The sequence below is a fragment of the Chelmon rostratus genome, chromosome 23, assembly GCF_017976325.1.
Source record: "Chelmon rostratus isolate fCheRos1 chromosome 23, fCheRos1.pri, whole genome shotgun sequence".
In the NCBI taxonomy this organism is placed as follows: domain Eukaryota; kingdom Metazoa; phylum Chordata; class Actinopteri; order Chaetodontiformes; family Chaetodontidae; genus Chelmon; species Chelmon rostratus.
The window spans coordinates 14,689,122-14,707,059 of NC_055680.1; the positions used below are offsets into that span (position 1 = coordinate 14,689,122).

At 40.8% G+C, this 17,938-nt stretch overlaps 2 protein-coding genes across 2 annotated transcripts; both read right to left on the reverse strand.

Annotated features, from left to right (window-relative positions):
* Positions 1-428: 428 nt before the first annotated feature.
* Positions 429-2,497, reverse strand: nop10 (NOP10 ribonucleoprotein homolog (yeast)). Its single transcript, XM_041965411.1, has 2 exons — positions 2,305-2,497; positions 429-844 (listed from the first exon to the last, which is right to left on the reverse strand). Exons 1-2 carry the CDS (start codon positions 2,356-2,358, stop codon positions 704-706), a joined length of 195 nt encoding a protein of 64 aa, XP_041821345.1. The 5' UTR covers positions 2,359-2,497; the 3' UTR covers positions 429-703.
* A 5,778-nt stretch (positions 2,498-8,275) lies between these two features.
* lpcat4 (lysophosphatidylcholine acyltransferase 4) lies at positions 8,276-17,260 on the reverse strand. The gene is made up of 13 exons (XM_041965104.1): positions 16,800-17,260; positions 15,648-16,011; positions 14,320-14,432; positions 13,928-13,988; positions 13,582-13,640; positions 12,142-12,176; positions 11,634-11,688; positions 11,317-11,399; positions 10,442-10,567; positions 10,208-10,364; positions 9,833-9,925; positions 9,516-9,651; positions 8,276-8,947 (listed from the first exon to the last, which is right to left on the reverse strand). The coding sequence occupies exons 1-13, from the start codon at positions 16,887-16,889 to the stop codon at positions 8,778-8,780; spliced, it is 1,542 nt and encodes a 513-aa protein (XP_041821038.1). The 5' UTR covers positions 16,890-17,260; the 3' UTR covers positions 8,276-8,777.
* Between the last annotated feature and the right edge of the window lie 678 nt (positions 17,261-17,938).

Sequence of the window (17,938 nt, forward strand, 5' to 3'; positions counted from 1 at the left end):
GCCTATTTAATGGAAAATGTAATTTGAGGAGAACAGTTTTGTAGTAAAGCAGGAGGATCAGCAAGTCACATTTTTTTAAAACACATTATTCCATTGGAGAAATTCATCCAGGAGGAAGTCTGAAGGTTTTCTAAATATAACATCAGTTTCTGCCTTTCATCATAAATTAATTCAGACTTAAGTGATGGAGAGCACTGCCGGAAAATCTCCCATAGGTGTTCATTTGGGTTGCAATCTGCTGACCGTGAAGGCCACAACATGTGATTCACACTACTTTCACACTCAAACCATTCATTGAGCTCTCACGTATGGAAGCATCTGCATCTGTTGTGCTTCTCCACTCATTTTTTTCAGGTTTTAAGTTTCAATGTGTCACCCACCTTGATTTTATACATGCAGAGACAACCAATTACAAACCGTCAACCAAACATTAACTAAACATTTATTCAGAATTAAAACAAAATTAGAACATTAACCTTAAATGAATAACAAGGAATTATGGTACATAAAAAGAAGGCCAACAGTTGATATCCAGCGCATGAACAGTCCCCTAAATGTGAGCCAGGAGCTTTGGGTAAAACTGAGGACAGGCCCTGGCTACACTTTCATAAGCCGGGATCCTAAACGTGTGTTTTACTTTTTGCTTTACAGTCCCATCTTCGCCTTCATCCCTCCATCTCTCGCTTCTCTCTCCGCCACACTCTCACAGAACAGGTCTGGGTTGCTGGGTGAGCAGAAGGCCGAAGCGTTTCTTCACCGTCACCCGGTGTCGGGAGAACTTGTCGTCTGGGGAGAAGCGGGCCGGGTGGGCCGAGCTGGTGGGCTGCCCATCAGGACAAACCTTCTGTGGTGACAAAGATGGAAAGAGAAAGCCACACGGCTCAGTTGATTAATGGGAAATATTTATATGATAAAAGGCATTTTTAGATAATATCTCCAATTGTAGAACTGAAACTAACAATTATTTTCATTACCATTTAATGAATTATTTTAGTTTAAAGTACAAGACTGAAGAAAATAAGAGACACATGCCTGTCACAAATGCTTGAGGTGAACTTAAAATAATTTTAGTGAAGCCCAATAACACAAAACTCAAATATATTTTATATAAAATGACATGAAATAAAGAAAAAAGCAACTGGAAACATAATGTTTGGCAAAATTGCTTGATAAGTGACTTAAATGATTAATCAATCATACTATTATATATTCCTAAAGACCAAATTCATATGAATGGATAAATAGTTTCAGCTCTTGTATGTTGTTGAAAAATAACTCAGTTGGCATGTCATAACTTCCATTTATGTTTGAAATGCAGCAAAAGTTGTCCTGAGCAAGTCAGGACAACTATAGAGAGTTTAATCCTGTGACAAGCTTCAGTTGCTGTATAAAACCTTGTTTGTACTACATGCTATTTATAGTATGTTCATTTCGTTTGTGTATTGTTGTCACAATGCTGTTATTTTCTCTGTATATTTTATGTGTTATGTTTATGCCAGATTTCCTTTGTGAAATTGTTTTGAAGATTCAAGTCGTGACACAACTCATCTTTTATCAATAAATCACAGTCTTAACAATAGCAACACACATTAAATATAAATTTGTACTAAGTTCTTGTGATGTTAGCAAATGGGATCTGCATTTCAGTCCATGTGGTTTGCCTCAGGTCCAAAATCCTGCAAGACACCCTGGTTTGATAGAAGTCAACAAACCAGAAATATCAATAAATCGCTGAGATCTAGTGGCTCTATATGACGGCAATGACTATGAAAGAAGTTTAATAGATTCTGTGATGCTTTTTTTGAGAAGACAAACTTGGATTCTGCTAACTTGTGATTGGTATTCCTTTATTTAGGACGTGAAAACAAACAAAACATTTGGAACGGGACTGCTCACATTGTTAAATCAAGCTGCAGCCCCAGTTATCTGACTGTCTGAGGTAAGTTTATCTAACGTTAACACTTCCTGCCATCTGAAAAAGATTAAATGGAAGGCGTGTAAGAACCGGTGATGAGCTTTAAATAGCTGATAACCGTACTATTTACAAGTTTCGTTCCTCCCTCAAGTTGAAAATAAACGATACGATAAGGCGGTAAGCTACACATCTAGTGTCAGGCGTTAGCTGCTAGCTAATTTTTAAAAAACGTGTATTAACATTGTGTTAGAGTTTAGAGTAAGTATTATCACATCAAATAAACCATAACATACAATGTACTAAAATTAAGCAACTTTAATAAGGAAATACAAAATAATTAGACGGAAGAACGTTAGATATAAAGAACGTAAACACAACGTTATCGTTACCTTCAGGGTGTAGATTCTGTCCCCGTTCTCATTCAGGTAAAACTGCAGAAACATGTCGACGGTAACTTGTTTTAAAGCTTTAAAAACAGCAACAAAAAAATCTCTATTTCGAAAAACCTCAAAGTTTGCGAATTACACGCAACTGCCCCTCCAAACTCCACGTGCAGCGAAGTTTCTCCTCGTTCTGATAGCAGGGCGGATATCCGGTTAAGAAGTGAGAGCGCACAGCATCCTGGGATATTGGGTTTTTAATCATAACACTTTGCGCAACGTTCCGAAGTACTATTGAATAAAAAAAATTAAATGCCCCAGAAGTAAGTATGTAGATTTTTAAATATAATACTAATGTCAATAAAATATCACGAAATGATTTTTTTTATTTCGCCTGCTTAAGAAAACAGGAAGAAATGGATGAAATAAAAGATTGATTAGGCTAACTGGCTCCTCTCCAACTCAGTCCTATCAACTGAGCATTTTCTGCTATTTAATAAAAAACAAATTAAAAAGTCCTAATTTGTGTCTACAATCAACTAAAAAAAAAAATTACTGAGCACAAGCATAAGAAGGACTTGTTGGTCACTTTATCATGCACCTGCAAATACAGTAACCTATTTGAATCAGTGCACAGTCTATAGAATATAATAACTATACTGTAAAATAAATACATATAAACATATATATACTGTATATAAAACAGTACTAGTCTTATATTTTAATGTATGACACTTATGAAGTTTAGAATGTTTGTATGTACGGAACTTTCATTTGGAAGAAAACAAATCAGCCTGATTTAAATTTATTTTTAAAATATACAGCAGATGCAAACTGCAACTGATGAAGATTGAACATCTCCAGCAAGAAAGGTAGGCCCTCTGAGATCTATTAGATCAACTTGTACAGTGTTCATTGTATGCCACTTCAGTTGTTTGCACTGATTTGCCCTGCTTCTCACTTTAGGTCTTATCTACAGAACTTTGATTCAGCCGTCAGAGTTTACAACATGTTGAAATTTCTGCCTAAAAAAATGCATGCCTAAAAAAAAGGGCAAAGTTTTATTCAATTATGAATTCATAATTTCACATGGAAAGAGTGCTGTAATACTGAAAAAAATACTGTAAATAGTGTCAGTTGATTCGTACAGCAGTGAGAGTGTTTTAAAACCTGTGAATGCTCAGTAAAGTTGTCCTTTCAGAAAGTTTTTCATTCAATTGTTCATTTAAAACGTGTACATCAAGAAATATAGCAGATACTGTATAAATCCAGTACGATATGAGCCTGATTACGAAGCCATCATTTCACTGCAGTGTAATGTATGCTGTTATATAAGCTAGTGTGAACAGATATATTGAATTCCATGAATAATGATAATAAATGAGGCAACAATAGCAGCTTTTTCTAGATTTTTTTCAACGTTATCACACAATTTCCATCATTCAGTGGAGTCAGTGTGTTCGTCTGTCATGAAGACAGCCCTGCTGAAACGCAAGCTCTCATCCATGGATGAAATCCTAACAGCAACAGAGCTTGTCAAATGTACAACTCTGTGCACCCTAGACATGTGCGATCACATCCAACTGATGGATTTTAGCAGTGGTTCAATGTGTATAAAGCTCATATATAAAAAGACATGCTTAAAGGTGCGGCTGGCCAAGGGATTATGCATGGAGTACTCTATTTCTGTTACGTTTTTTTTTTTTTATTTCTCTATTGCATTTAAATGTCTTCTGTAGTTTTACTGGTGCATTATTTGAAACTGCAGAGCAGAGCCCATAATGCATTTCTCTGCAGAATATTCTACACTCTTCTATTATAGTTTAAGTGACAGAGTCAACAAATATGGTAGCATTTCCTGCAGTAGTTTGGCTGGTTCTTCAGGTTGACACATTTTCAGATATGGCTGTTATTTTCAGTATGCTCTCAGGCAGACCTGTGAGGGCATGTGTAACCAACATGCTGAGTTAACTGCTCAAATTTGCTGGTGGAATTGGTCAAATTTTGACTGACCTTCATTATAGTCTCACTTTCTTTTGACAGTTACAAGCAAAAGAGGTTAAAGCGCCGCCTGAGCTGATCCTAAATGACAGAGAAGAGCATGATTGCGCTCAGTCAGCATTTTCTTATTCGCCACGTCGTCATACACTGTTTTCTGCTTCCCCACAGGCTCAGGACTGTCCCGTTCCAGCCAGCGTCCTGGCTTTATCTCCCCTTGCCCCGCTGCAGCCTGTACTGATGCCACCAGAGCTCAAATGTACGCCCTGCTCTCATCCAGACAGCAGGCTGAATATGAGCCCCGTCGCCTCCACACAAAACTGCCCAGCAAGGTTCTGCCATGGCCCATGTTTACCTCCGAGTTCTTTGTTCCTCCTGCCTGTCGAGCGTCCCAGGTGGTGCTGCTGTGCACAGACGGTGCCCGTCCATCAGTCCTGCAGACCAGACCTGTAAGTCATACGCAGCAGACACCTTAATACCAGAATTATAAACATAACTGAATCCAGATTATGAATCTGCATCTGACTTCAGGGTCTCGGGAAGAGCGGCTCAGCAGGTCAGAGAGCAGTTTAACGTAACACCAGAGTCTGCATTGTCAGGGAAAGACCAGAACGGAGAGCAGGCCAAGTCAGAAGGTCAGAGGTCAAGGGTTTATATGAAAGTGCAAGTCTATTTTTAACCATTTTACTGGCTGGTCCGCCACTTTGGTCCAGGCTGAAATATGACATAATGGGAACCGCTGGAACTACCTGTAAACTAGCATCACTTTGACCAGCTACACCAGTAAAATGCTGCTCATGCACTGATGCATCAGTATTATAAATTTAATGTCATACTGTACATAATTATATATAACTCAGAGGGCATTTACAGCAGTAGTATTTTTACTTTTGATACTTAAAGGACATTTAGAATGAATTCAGAAATTTTTATATTGTGGTATTTATACTTTTACTTAAGTAAAAGATGTGAGTACTCCTTCTGCTGGCTGCAAGTATGTCTATGTAACTCTTACGCTTGTTAAGTTGGCTTGAGAAATGTGCTTTTCACCCATTTGTCCCTACTTATTTTCAGATCTTGGAAAAAGGCCTGCTAAAGGAATGAAAACCATCAAAAGTTGAACTGATGTTTTAGTTCCTCTTCTCTGCCCTTTCTAAGTTCTTCATCGTCTTTCCTCACAGAAGAAGAGCAGAGGAATAACGCACCCGATGAGGACGAACTCCAAGCAAACAACACAGACAATGAAACAACAAAATCCAAGGTTTCTCCAGGATCTCCCTCCTGGGACGAAGACTCTCTGGCAGAACGAGCCTTTGAGGAATACATGACGATCATGGACTCCCTCAGCCTCGAGGTCCCCGAATATTAGTTATAAAATTTAGGAAATCTTATCAATTACACGTGTATAGAAGGATTTCACACCATAAGACTTCTTTTATACTCACACAAATATACATTATGTAAAAAATACATTTTATGAAATGCTTTATTCAAACGGAAAATATTTCTTTATGGAACAAAACGTTTGCACTGTCAAACTAGAGCATTGTCAATGCCTGAATCTGTCTGACCTCGCTCAGATCAATGAGGACATGAAGGCCTATGACAATCAAAATGAAGAAGAAGAGGATGACGAGAGGAAAAAGGCAAAGACAGAAAACGCCTCATTTCTGGAGTGTCTGGAGGAACTGTGCAGTGACGAGGACTTCGTCAAAAATGTGAGTGATCAGTGGCATTAACGTTTAGACCATGTCGCTGAGTAAAAATATTCTTCTTCACTCTGGATGGCCGTTACTAAAAAGTTCGGGGAAACAGCTGTTAAAACCCCCAGACACTGTGTACTAAACTCTGTGCTCATGTCTTTCTCGCAGGTGGAGTCAGTGCTGAATATGGAGTACCTGGATTCCCTCTTTTCTGCAGACCTGGAGCTCACTGACCTTCTCTCACTGGAAAATGAAGAGCACGAGGTAGCATGATAATAAGTGCTGTAAATGCTTTGTTGCCTCGTGAGCTTTGAGAGCAAGGCAGTTTCAGTATTTTTTTGTGTTTTCTCTTTAACTTAGCGGGCGATGCTGCAGGAGCACCAACCTTCTGCTGACGTCAGTATGGATCCTGTGCCTGAAGGAACATCTCCGGTGTGTTTCCAAGTACTTGCGTCATCATTCAGTTCATTTATTGAACCTCATGTTTTATTTGAAGCCCACTTGCAGCAAAAAAAAGTGGAGTTCAGAAGACCAGGGCGTTTATCAGGCAGGGAGGGTCTCACACGACCGGGTTGTGTGGCTCATGCTAGAGACTAAACACCAGGCTATCTCCGCCTCTTCCTCTTTGATTCTGACAATACTTTTTAAAATCTGCCCCCCAGAATTTATGGAAGTGCAATAATAAATCACTGTAGTACCCCTTTTATTTCTTTCTTTAATATCTTCCTCTCAGGCATGGACACTGAATATAGAGTACATGGATTCCCTTCTTTCTTCAGATCCAGAGCCTGATAATCCTCTAAAGGAAAATTTGCAGTTTTGTGGCTGTGATTTGTTGCTTTGATACGACAGGAGGAGGAACTGTTAAAAAATAATGTGAATTTTCAGGCCAATGATTTTTTTCCCCCCTCCCATTCTCTTCTTTCCTCCTGCAGCAGCATTTACATCCACCTCCTGCCAACTCCAACAGTGCAACTCCTGCGCCTGAAGAAACAGCGACATCACATGTCGAGGCACCACTCCAAAGAGCTCAGTCAACCATTTTGGATCCTCCAGGCGCCCAATCTGACACAAATCAAGACCATGATGAACAAAATGCACCTCTGAATACAAGGGATAGTGGGTCAGAGGAAGACTGGACTAGATGTTTCCTTCTCTGTCCTTTAATCCTTCTTGAACCACTACCACCTGATGCCACAACAACAAACAACCCAGTCGATCGTCAAGTTGATGGCAATTTATTGGACACTGTGCCTGAAAAACAAACAGTGGAGCCACCAAAAGGACTGCAAGCTGGTCGAGAGTTTGCATCCCCTGGCAATTCCTGTGGAGCGTGGGGTGAAACGGACAGAAAATGTGACAAAAATCTGGGAATAGGTGTTGGGACAATGGCACAAAATCAAACAGCTATAGAAGGAGGAGAAGAAGGAGGGACTAGAAAGAATGAAAGGATGAAGCAGAATAAAGAGGATGAGACCAAACTCAAGGTAACGACAAACAAAGTCTACATCAGATGCAGTCAGAGGCCTAACATGTCAAAAGAAACGGTGAATAAGAGAGGGGTTCAAGAGAATAAGGAAGCAGAGGAAATGAATCACTCATCCAAGCCCAAACCGAGTCCAGACAGGAGAGCTGCTGTGGACAGCCAGGAGCAAAGAATGAATGAAAAGACAGAACGCCCAAGCCTCATATGGAGTCCGACGAGAAGACACCGGCGTGAAGGTGGCTCTTCTGAGGAGAGTGAGACAAGGGTAAATGAAACAGGACTGATGAGCTCAAGTCCAATGAAAAGAAGAAGGTGGTCGAGCGGACTGGAGGTAAACACGGAGAGAGACGAGCAAAAGCTGGCATGGAACAAGAAAGAGGAGACACGGCACGAGGTGGACGCTTCCGGCTGCAAACCAAGCCCACCTTTAACAATAAGTAACAGAAAGGTGATGGATGATAAGATCTTAAATTTATCAGCTGGACAGGAAACTTCTGGAGGCGGCAAAAACAGCGCGATGGAGATCGGAGCGAGCCGTGAGGGAAACCACGCCCCACATTTTCCTTGTAAGAGACCAACACGGAGTTCCAGAAAGTTACCTTCAAAGTATAAAGACTTCATCTTGTACAGAAGAAACGGACACAAACAGCAGCTTGACAAGGGGAAAGGAAAACTGCTCAGAAAACTGTAATGAACTCTCTACTACGAGGAAGGTGCAGTCGCAAAGACACATCCAAGATACAGAAAGAAAATAAGTTCAGAAATGTGACAGTGGGAAATAAAACCTCCTTAAAAGAATTCACAGTTTAATTAAATGTTAAATATAAACAATATTCACACAAAAATGTAAGAAGTGTCCATTTACATAAACTTTTTCCATATACAGAGTGTTCAGACTCTTTCTGCACATATTTCAAAATTCAATACACAAAAGAGGGAATTCTATAAATTAGACATTTTCGGGCTTCAAATGACAAAAGTGAGTCCAACAAAACGTGACTATCATACAAAAAGTTGAGTGTGATTAAAAAGGTAAACATGAACAGGACCTCAAGACCTCCACACTTGGTCTTGGACCTGGTCAGCAACAGAGTAAAAATACACCAATACATCCAAACACACACATCCACACACACACACACACACACAGGCACCAAAGTTTAAAAAAATACAATCCTTTGTCAATGCTTATTCTGGTTCAGTTTGCCATGTGGATGCAAAATGGACAACCAACTTGACTGAACAGCCTGTAAAAAAAAAGAAAAAAAAAAAAATCCAGAAAAATAAAAAAGTCTTCATTCAAACTTTTTGTTGTAATGGACAGATCCATTGCTGTTGTGCATGTTTCCATTGTTGTTCACAGCCTTCCCATTGGCCAGCGGAGAGCCCGCCTCCTCGGGCTGCAGGTATTCATTCACCACTCTCTGATAGGTCGGGTGGGTCGTCAGCACTCGCAGCAGATGTTCTGTGGAAAACAAAGCCGATGTGATGAGGCTCTGAATGTGCTGCGACACCAAATTTTCACATGAAGAAACACAAATGCATCAAGTAACCAAATCACCTCTTAAACTTTGTACACTACTGTCGGAGCTGCAACTCAGAATTATTTTCACAGATTAGAGTTGGAAACTGTGTGAGCTGTTCTGTCATGTATTTGTGCATTTATCAAGGTACAGACACAATGATCCTAAATAGACAAATGTGAGACTGACCATTTCAGATTGTTTTGAAAATCTTTCCATTCAGTTTGTGCGCAGCCTATAAAAAAATCCTTGTTTGAATAAAATGAGTGAACCTAAATAAAGCTAAATATTGAAGACATCTCAATGTAAAGAGATGACAATTCAGTAACCTTAAATCAAACAGAATTCTCATGGAGGCTGGTGTGTCACATGTCCAGTAACAACACAGCAACAAAGGTCATTTCTGAGCCTTTATACCAAAAATAACTAAATGAGAGGTCTTTGAGCTGCTTGTTGCCTGACTAGTATTAACGTCAGCTATGCTGCCAAACTCATTACTGAGACACTCACCTTCAGTAAGCCGGCCGTGATTGGAGGCCTGAGTGTACAGCTCAGCAGTGTTGTGCTGGGGAACACCCAGCAGCGCCCCCATGAGGTCAGACAGCTCCTCTGCACTCAGACTGCCTCTATTCTCTCTGTCAAACAGCTGAAAAACAAAGACAGTGCCCTCAGAAAAACAGAACTTGGAATAATACAGGACTAAGATAACAGCAACAGCAGAGCTCTTTGACCAAATGATTGTGACACACAGGATCTTCTGCATCAAAGATCTTCTCAAGTCAGGAAAAAATGAAAACAAAAGCTGTGAATAAACCAATAGGACTTACAGTAAAAGCTGTGTGAAGTAGTGACTTGAAGCTGACAAACCCGGACAGAGCAGCAACGCTCACATAGATCTGTCTGAGGTCCACAATTTCATCCTGGAAAAACATCAGTAATATATCATGTTTTTCTGTTTTTTTTGTTAGACAATGTGAGCAGACACTGACATATGAAACTCATTTGCTGATCAATACACCACTGAAAGACTGAGTGTTTTTCTTCTGTTTTTCCAGCAGCATGTCCTCTCACAGCAGTTCTATCAAAACCATTAAAGTCCAGAGCACATTTAATACTTAATACAGCTGTTAGTCATCGACAAAAACACCAGTGAAGAACGGTCCAGCAGTCAATCTTAGCAAACACACAAAAACTGCTTCTACCTTGGAGTAGAAGCCACAGATAGTGACGGCTGTCCTTCGATCCGTCAGCCCGAGAATAGAGGCGAGCTCCTCCACGCTGGCCTTTGACCCCTGAGCTCCTGATTGACACCTGTCAATCATTCTGTCCAGTGCTGCTTCCACCTCATGTGCCCCCAGACTGAGAGAGAGAGACGAAGATGGTGAGAAAAAAAAAAAGAGGCCAAGAGCTAAACATGACCATGGATCTTTTCTCACCCGTTTCTATGCAACAGCGAGAGAGTTTCCCTGGCAGGTGACTCCAGTGGAAGAGAGAGACCACCCAGTTTACTGACAGGAACTCGACCCTCCATCACATAATCTGTAGCAGGGACTCCAAGGGCCCTGAAGCACAGCAGACAAATGCATCATGAGAAACATCAGACATCACAACATGTAACCCCTCCTGAAGTCCATGTGCTAAAACTTGAGAGCTTTTAATCCCGTCATTCATTCCTGATCAGTGTAGTCTGACATCAGATGTGGACTGTAACACAGGTTTCTATTATGCATTTTGGTTTGTTTTGGAGGAGATTAATCCAAAATCAAAGGTTTAAGCTCACAACCATCAAAACAAGTCTGCCATGTTTATCTAAAAATACAGCAGCTGCGCTCAGAGCCAGGTCTAGTGATGACACAACTTTGTCCGAATCACAAGCTTTGTTGTGAGCAATGTGATGTTGGTTCACTTGTAATGTGGGCAAACGAAGATAAGCCATGCATGTCAGTGAAGTGCACAAAATACTGCATGCACTCTCAACCCGTTGTCACTGCGAATTAATACCAAAACAGCAAAATGTGTAAAATAAACACGGCTCTTCACTAACATCTAGTGGCAGCTGTGGGGAACTACAACAACATCTACAAACTGTACACCCAAACTCCCAATGTTTGTTTCATTTCTTCCAGATTGACAGTTTATAAATTGGGATTTTAGAGCATTGCTTGGCCAGCATGTTGAGAAATTTTGAAATCTCAGCAGCCATGAAACATGACACATGAACGGCTGACATTAAACAAAATAACTAAAGCACAAGCAGACAGCCAATAATACGTGACATAAATCTAAAACAAATGCATATTCTGCTGCTTACTTGGCCATGAGCTTCTGGACGTTGTCTGCGTACAGGTTGGGGTCATTCTTCTCCTCCTGGGAGGGGTTGTAAACTGGCAGGAACTGCAGCACAATAACAGCCGTTTTAAGTCACAGTAGCACGCAAAGGTGGAACAGGATAAAGTTTTGAACAGCAAAAACACACACACACACATCGGATGTTAATAGTCACACATTTAAAAGGTAACTAACACCGAGGTCAAAAACAAGGTTTTCAGCTTGTGCCAAGTTACTCTTTAAAGACACAGAACAAAATGTGCCACGAGCATTATCATCATCGTGTAGTTTGTGTCTTACCTCAACGGTCATGTTGGTGTAGAACTGTGAGGTCGTGTGCCACAGTGCCTCAATCCTGATGGCCAAAGAGTCAATGTTAGATTTCATGTAGAAAAATCAATGCAGTCGATGTGTTACTGCGATTCCTGAGAATAAAATACATCACTATTTCCCAAAGTCCTGGCTAGCTACACCCGGTCATGAAATGAGATCTTTAAATTGACTTTCATGCTGTATTATTGTCACCAAACACTAGCTAGACAATGGTAAACTTTAGCAGCACACCCAGTTCTGAGTTGAATACAGTACATTTTTTCAAGGTGTTTCTTGATCCCTCAGGATTAAAAATCAAGTTACTGAACAGACTTTAGGAAGTTGTAAGTTGTTAAATTAATTTTCCAGGCTTACTCAGCTTCCTTCCTTTATAGAATTACAGTGTTTTTGCCACAGCTTCTATGTGATGAAATGAAACCAACGCTCTCACATTAACCAGACAGTTAGATTGGAGACCGCAGGTGGAAGAACTCACCAGGTCGTTCCTTTGTACGTCCAGCGAACAGTATCCTGAGGAGGAGTCATAAAAAGACTAATCAAACAGTGGACAACACAACCAGGTGGGAAATCCAGGGTAAAAGACAGGGCGGAGAGCTTTTTACTGCATGTGTATTCTAGCCATTTTCCTCTACTACACACCCCGACAGCAACCAGTATGCAAACATACTGGCCTGGACAAATATTACAGCATGTTCATGAACATAACTACAGCCTGATAAAATGCACAAATAGTGCTTCACACGCTGATCTGTGGGCAGGGACGTGACAAGGAAGACATGACTGATACAAATGAGTAAAACAAACTGCAGTAACAGAACAAAGCATCCCTCTCACTGAGCTGCCTGCACTGAGAGCATGCAGGCTCAGCTTCGACAAAGAGAACAGCTGTTCTTCCTTAACATCTTAAAATTCATATTTGCATCGACTAAACCTTCGACCCTTTTGCATGCAGTAAAAAAACTTTTAACCCTTTGCTTTAACACACAAAGTTAACTTACAGTTTCGGTTTTAATCACCTAGTAACTGTCAAAGACTTTTTACATTTCTGTACCTCAAAGCAGTGAGCCTCGATTTGTTCAGGAATTCATTCACTCTTAATAGTTGATTCTCCTAATAATTAGTATAAAAATAAAATAGTTTTAAATTAATCTGTTTGATATATTTTTTTGTTTCAATTATTTAATTAGATTTTGTCAACATCTGTTGCTGTTAAATTGGCTCCATAATTTAATTCTTGTGGAGATTGCTCTGCTGCATTTTAGCCACAATCTAAATTAAAATGCTCAAACATGGGAGGTTCATTTAAGGTTATGCAGATTTAAACTAAAGGCAGAGGTGGGGTTAAAATTGTTGTTGTTTGTTTCCGATGACCAGCTTTGCACGGCTTCATGTAGGAAAGGAAACAGTTCAAACACCATTTCTTCTTAAACCTGTGAAGCTGTGAGAGGCAGTTGGCCATCTTTAAAACAAGTGGGAACAAGTCTGAAGATTTGTCAATGAGTGATGCAGCTTACACCTCCAAACTCATATTCACCATACAAATACTCATTTTACTTAATCTGCTTCCATCAAATATTAAATGAGATGTTTTCTGTTCTAGAAGTTGTGGAGATCTTGCTGGGTGAATTGGACGGCGTTATAAAGGGAGCACAGCTTTTGTTAGCTTTGTGTTAAATCAGTGAATAAATAACAGCTAGAAAAGATTTACTCTAATGTTGAACAAACATTTGCTTGTAACCACAAATCAACGTTAAAGGGACCTTGCTAGTTCAGTGTTTTCTTTCTGAGACCTTGAAAACAGCTTAAATTCAAGACAATTCATTCTTCAGTCACCCTGGATGACAACAGCTTTAATATTAATTTATGAGCTGACCCTATTTTACACTGTCAGGTTGACAAACCTGACTTCACTCACCAGCTTGTTGGGGTAACGCAACAGAACAGGTTGGACTGGGACTCCAGCAAGGAAGGCACCTGATGACAGGAAGAAAAAAGAGAGAGAGTGGAGAGACTGAAATGAGAAGGAGCAACACTGTAGAAGAGAGAAGATGAAGCCGGAGTTGGTAACGCTTGAGAAACCAGCAAGAGTGAGCTACATTTTAAAAAGGTACACAACCAAAAAAATCCCAGCCCCTCCCTTCATGCCTCCTTTCACTCTCATGCCACTCATTCGTACATAATTGGTACAAACGCTGACAAACGGGTATGTGCTGCATCACACTTCAGGAAAAACAAGAAAGGACTCACTGCTCAGTACTCACCAGGTTTGAACTTGATGAGAGCGCTGCCATTAGTTGTGGTTCCCTCAGGAAACATCAGCATCTGGTTAAGAATGAAGAAATGTGACTTATGAGTTAACAGCCTGAATAAGTCTACTGACAGTGTATCTTCAGGCCAATCTGGTTTATTGTGCAAAGAGGGACAAGTTTCACCTTCTGTTCACACTCAGTGAAATGTGCATAAGGCCTGACCTGAGGTTACTTCTGCACTGTCCAAACTGTAATTAAGGATGCAATAAGAAATGTGTTCTCTGGAGGCAGCAGAGTGTGTTGTTCTGTGTTCTTATGCTAAAGCCAAGACTCAACTGTTTCTGTAAGGTTTGCTATGTTGTTGTTACGGTGATGATCTTCTGTCAATAGAAGTCTGAGCTCACCTGAGGCCAGTAGCCATTGGAGGTCAGCCTCTCTGTAACCTGGGCGACAGCCTTCCTCCTCGACTCTGGATCCTTTCTGCTCACAAGCACAGACTGGTTGAACTCGAGCAGAGCTGAAACACACAAAAACAAAACGGTCGCACAAGAACAAAAATCAGAACCAGGATCCAGAGCAAGATGGCCAAGAAAGCAAGACAGGAAGCGCAAAAGCAGGCAGAGCAGATTAGAAGCCAAAGGAGTGAGTCATTTGTTTATCTTTCGACTTCCTTACATACTTTTATTTTCCTCGACCCCTCTTTTTCCAAATAGTACTCTTGGCTGCTTGCATAATAGGTGGGTAGGACGTTGCACTGTGCCCTTCCAGTTAAGCACAGAACAATGATTTTTTTTTCCAGTTGGCATTAAAAACAAATTTGGGCAAACATTACATCATGCAGGCACTCTGAACGCTGCGCAGACACGTTTGATGTGAATAAATGACTAAATCCTGTCTGATTGGAGCTACATTTTTTGGCTCAGCGAATACTCCATTACTCACTCACCAAAGTAAGATTTTACCCTTTCCTCTGCCTGCCTTCTATCATGTCTGCCCACATTGATTTTCCACTTCTTTCTCCACAGTTACCCTTCAGACTTTCACTTTCCTGTCTCCTCGGTACAGTTTTGAGGCTTTTAAGTTCACTGAACTCCTAATAAACACCACCGAAAAAATACGGAAAATTAATTTACATCTACATCCATGTCTGTCCAGACTCGTTATATATGTAATGAAGCTTATGCAGGAATTTAATAAAAAGTGAAGTGTGTATTTTTTACTACCAGCTCATTGTTGAGTGAATGCATTAAAACATTTATTGTTGTCGTCGTTATTATTGAGCATTAAGAAGAGCAGCAAATTTGAAAGAATGGAAGCTACAGCCAGTGAGGTTTTTGGCATTTTAGCTTATAAAACAATAAAATGCAGTTTTTGTTGGCTAACCAATTGCTTGACTCTTTGTTTCAGCTCTGTTCTGACGGACTGATATTTGAAAAATGTTTGTCACAAGTTCCCAGAGGTCATGGTGATGCTTTCACATTGTGTGCTGTCTGACCAAAACTAAAAAAAAACCCCAAAATATTCAATTTACAGTGATACGAAACAGAGATAAGCAGCAAATGCTCAGATTAGAGATGCTGTAACAAGCTGATGTTCTGTACTTCTGCTTGATAAATGACAATTATCTGACCACCACCATTTTTGCTGATGCATTTTCTGCCAAGCGACTGATCATGTCAGCACTGGTCAGGTGATCTATGTGTGTCTGATTAACTGAGTCACAGCCCCTCACCTCCTATGACCGGCAGGCTGGTGTTCTCCGACCGCGACACCACCGTTGCCAGCTGGGCCGGACACAGAACCAGCATGTCCAGAAAGCCGCTGTGAGGCGCCACCACCAGCACCGGCGCCTCCTTCAGGTCCGCCCTGCGACCTTTGACCTTCACCCACAGGAAGCCCAGGGAGACGAAGACAGCTCGGCTCAGCAACCAGATGATCGGGTGGAAGAGCCAGCGGCGCCAGCCCTCCACGGGCCGAGAGCGTTCCTCCTCAGACAGGCCGGCCAGACGTAGCCGGGCAAGAGGCCACATGATGATGAAGGAAAGAGTCGCCAGGGTGATGCGGAGAGGGAAGAGGATGCTGCCCAGAATGATGCCCTGGGGATCAGAAGAGGAAAAAAGGGGATATTTAAATCATCACTGAAGCACGCAGGGGTAAAGACATTGTACAATCACATGGCTGATAATAATGCTCCATGGCTTTAACACTAAAGTTGTTATGATTTATGCTGACTTCTGATGTATATCAATTCAGTTTGATTGTATATCCACTTTAAAAACAAAATAAATTGTTCAATATTTTGTCAATATTGATCAATCAATTACTGATGAACTCGATGATGCTAATTTCAACCATGATGCCAAGCCCCACTGATGTCACACAGTTACGCAACTTTGCGGTATGTGGTTATCATCTGTCTTGCCCGTCTATGACAAACATTTATGACTCGTCTGCTTTGCTTAGGCACCAAAGTCAGACAGAGGACCGTGAACGCCTCTTTGTTTTCCTCTGGGACAGACTCGAATAAAAAAAAAAAGGAAAACATAAATAAGTAGAAAATAGTTCAGACGACTTGATAAGAGACCCTCGAAGGAGACTTCAGATTTAGGACAAAACTTTATAAATACAGCAGCTTTCTCATAGACTCCTGACATTTCATGATCTTGTGTTGAGAAGTTAGGAGTCTATTGAGGACACAGCTCTTGCCAGTCAAATTACCACCAGATTAGTTTCAGGTGGCAGATTTTGGGGGTCGAATGAGACTCATCCGACGCTTACTTGACTTCTGTCGGCAAACTTTACTGAATTATTACCGGCTGCGTTTGCCCCTCTGCCCCGTGTAAACCATGAAATCAAATATGGAGACGTTAATTTTGAACGTTACCCTGATCCTCTGCGCCCTGGTCAGCTTCACCTCGTGAATGAACGGATGTGGGTACTCGTGCGTCGCTGATTGACAGTCGTAGCTCTCCATGGCGACGGGTCAAACCTGACAGACAACTAAAAAAATACTTTTTAAAAACGGGAAAGAAATATGAATTCGCACTCCGTTATCGTTTACAGACAAAAAAAAGTTTTAAAAGTGTGGTCGAAAGTTTTTTTTTTCTGAAAACCGTTAAAGTGTCTCGCGCAGTCAGATTTAAAAATAGTACGTTAGCTAAAACAAGCCAACGGCTCGCGTGAGAAGAAACGTTAACGTTGCTCACTCCGGTCACAACACTGCAAAGAGCAACAGACCGCGATAACAAGCTAAAAACGACCGTCCACGTCCTCCTGCTTCCACATATCGAGACGCACACGCCGAGGAAAACCGTCCATCCTTTCTTTCTTGTACACGCTCCTCACCTGTCCCGCCCCTTCACGGACTGACAGGCCGGCCCACCGCGACTCAGGGGTGGGTCAGGCAAGTCAAACCGGTCCCTGAAACTCAGCTTTGCGGACCTTTGAGGACAGGAAGAAGCCAAGTGCCTTATGTAAGGATGCCCAATCGATTAAGAAGCTCAACTGACGAAATGTCAAATGATAAAAAAAGATAAATGAACCCATGGTAAGTGAAAAAGCAAAGATGCTAAGTGAAAGGTATGAGATAAGTGACAATTAGCCTGTGGTAGCTATCTGTAGCCACATCAGAAATATATGGCTAGCTACATCCCCAACATGAGATTAAAACTATGATAAAATAACCAGTGATGAAAGCAGTATTCACAGCTTTTACGTAAAAGCTGTAAGTTTAACACTCTGCAATAAAAGCACTGCATTTAAAATCAGATAATATATATGTATATTAATTTACTGGATAATCATAAAAGTGATGTGTTAGCATCAGTAATGTTGCAGCTAGCAATGATGACGCTAATTGTAGCTAACTCCTTTAATAGTAAAAGTTTTTTGTATTAGCAATCTTAATCTGCAAAGTAAGTTATCAAATAAATATGGTGGTGCAAAAAGGGGAAAAGGAGTGTAATATACTATAGTACTATACTTGCACAGTACTTGAGTAAATGTATTTAGTTACATTTTACC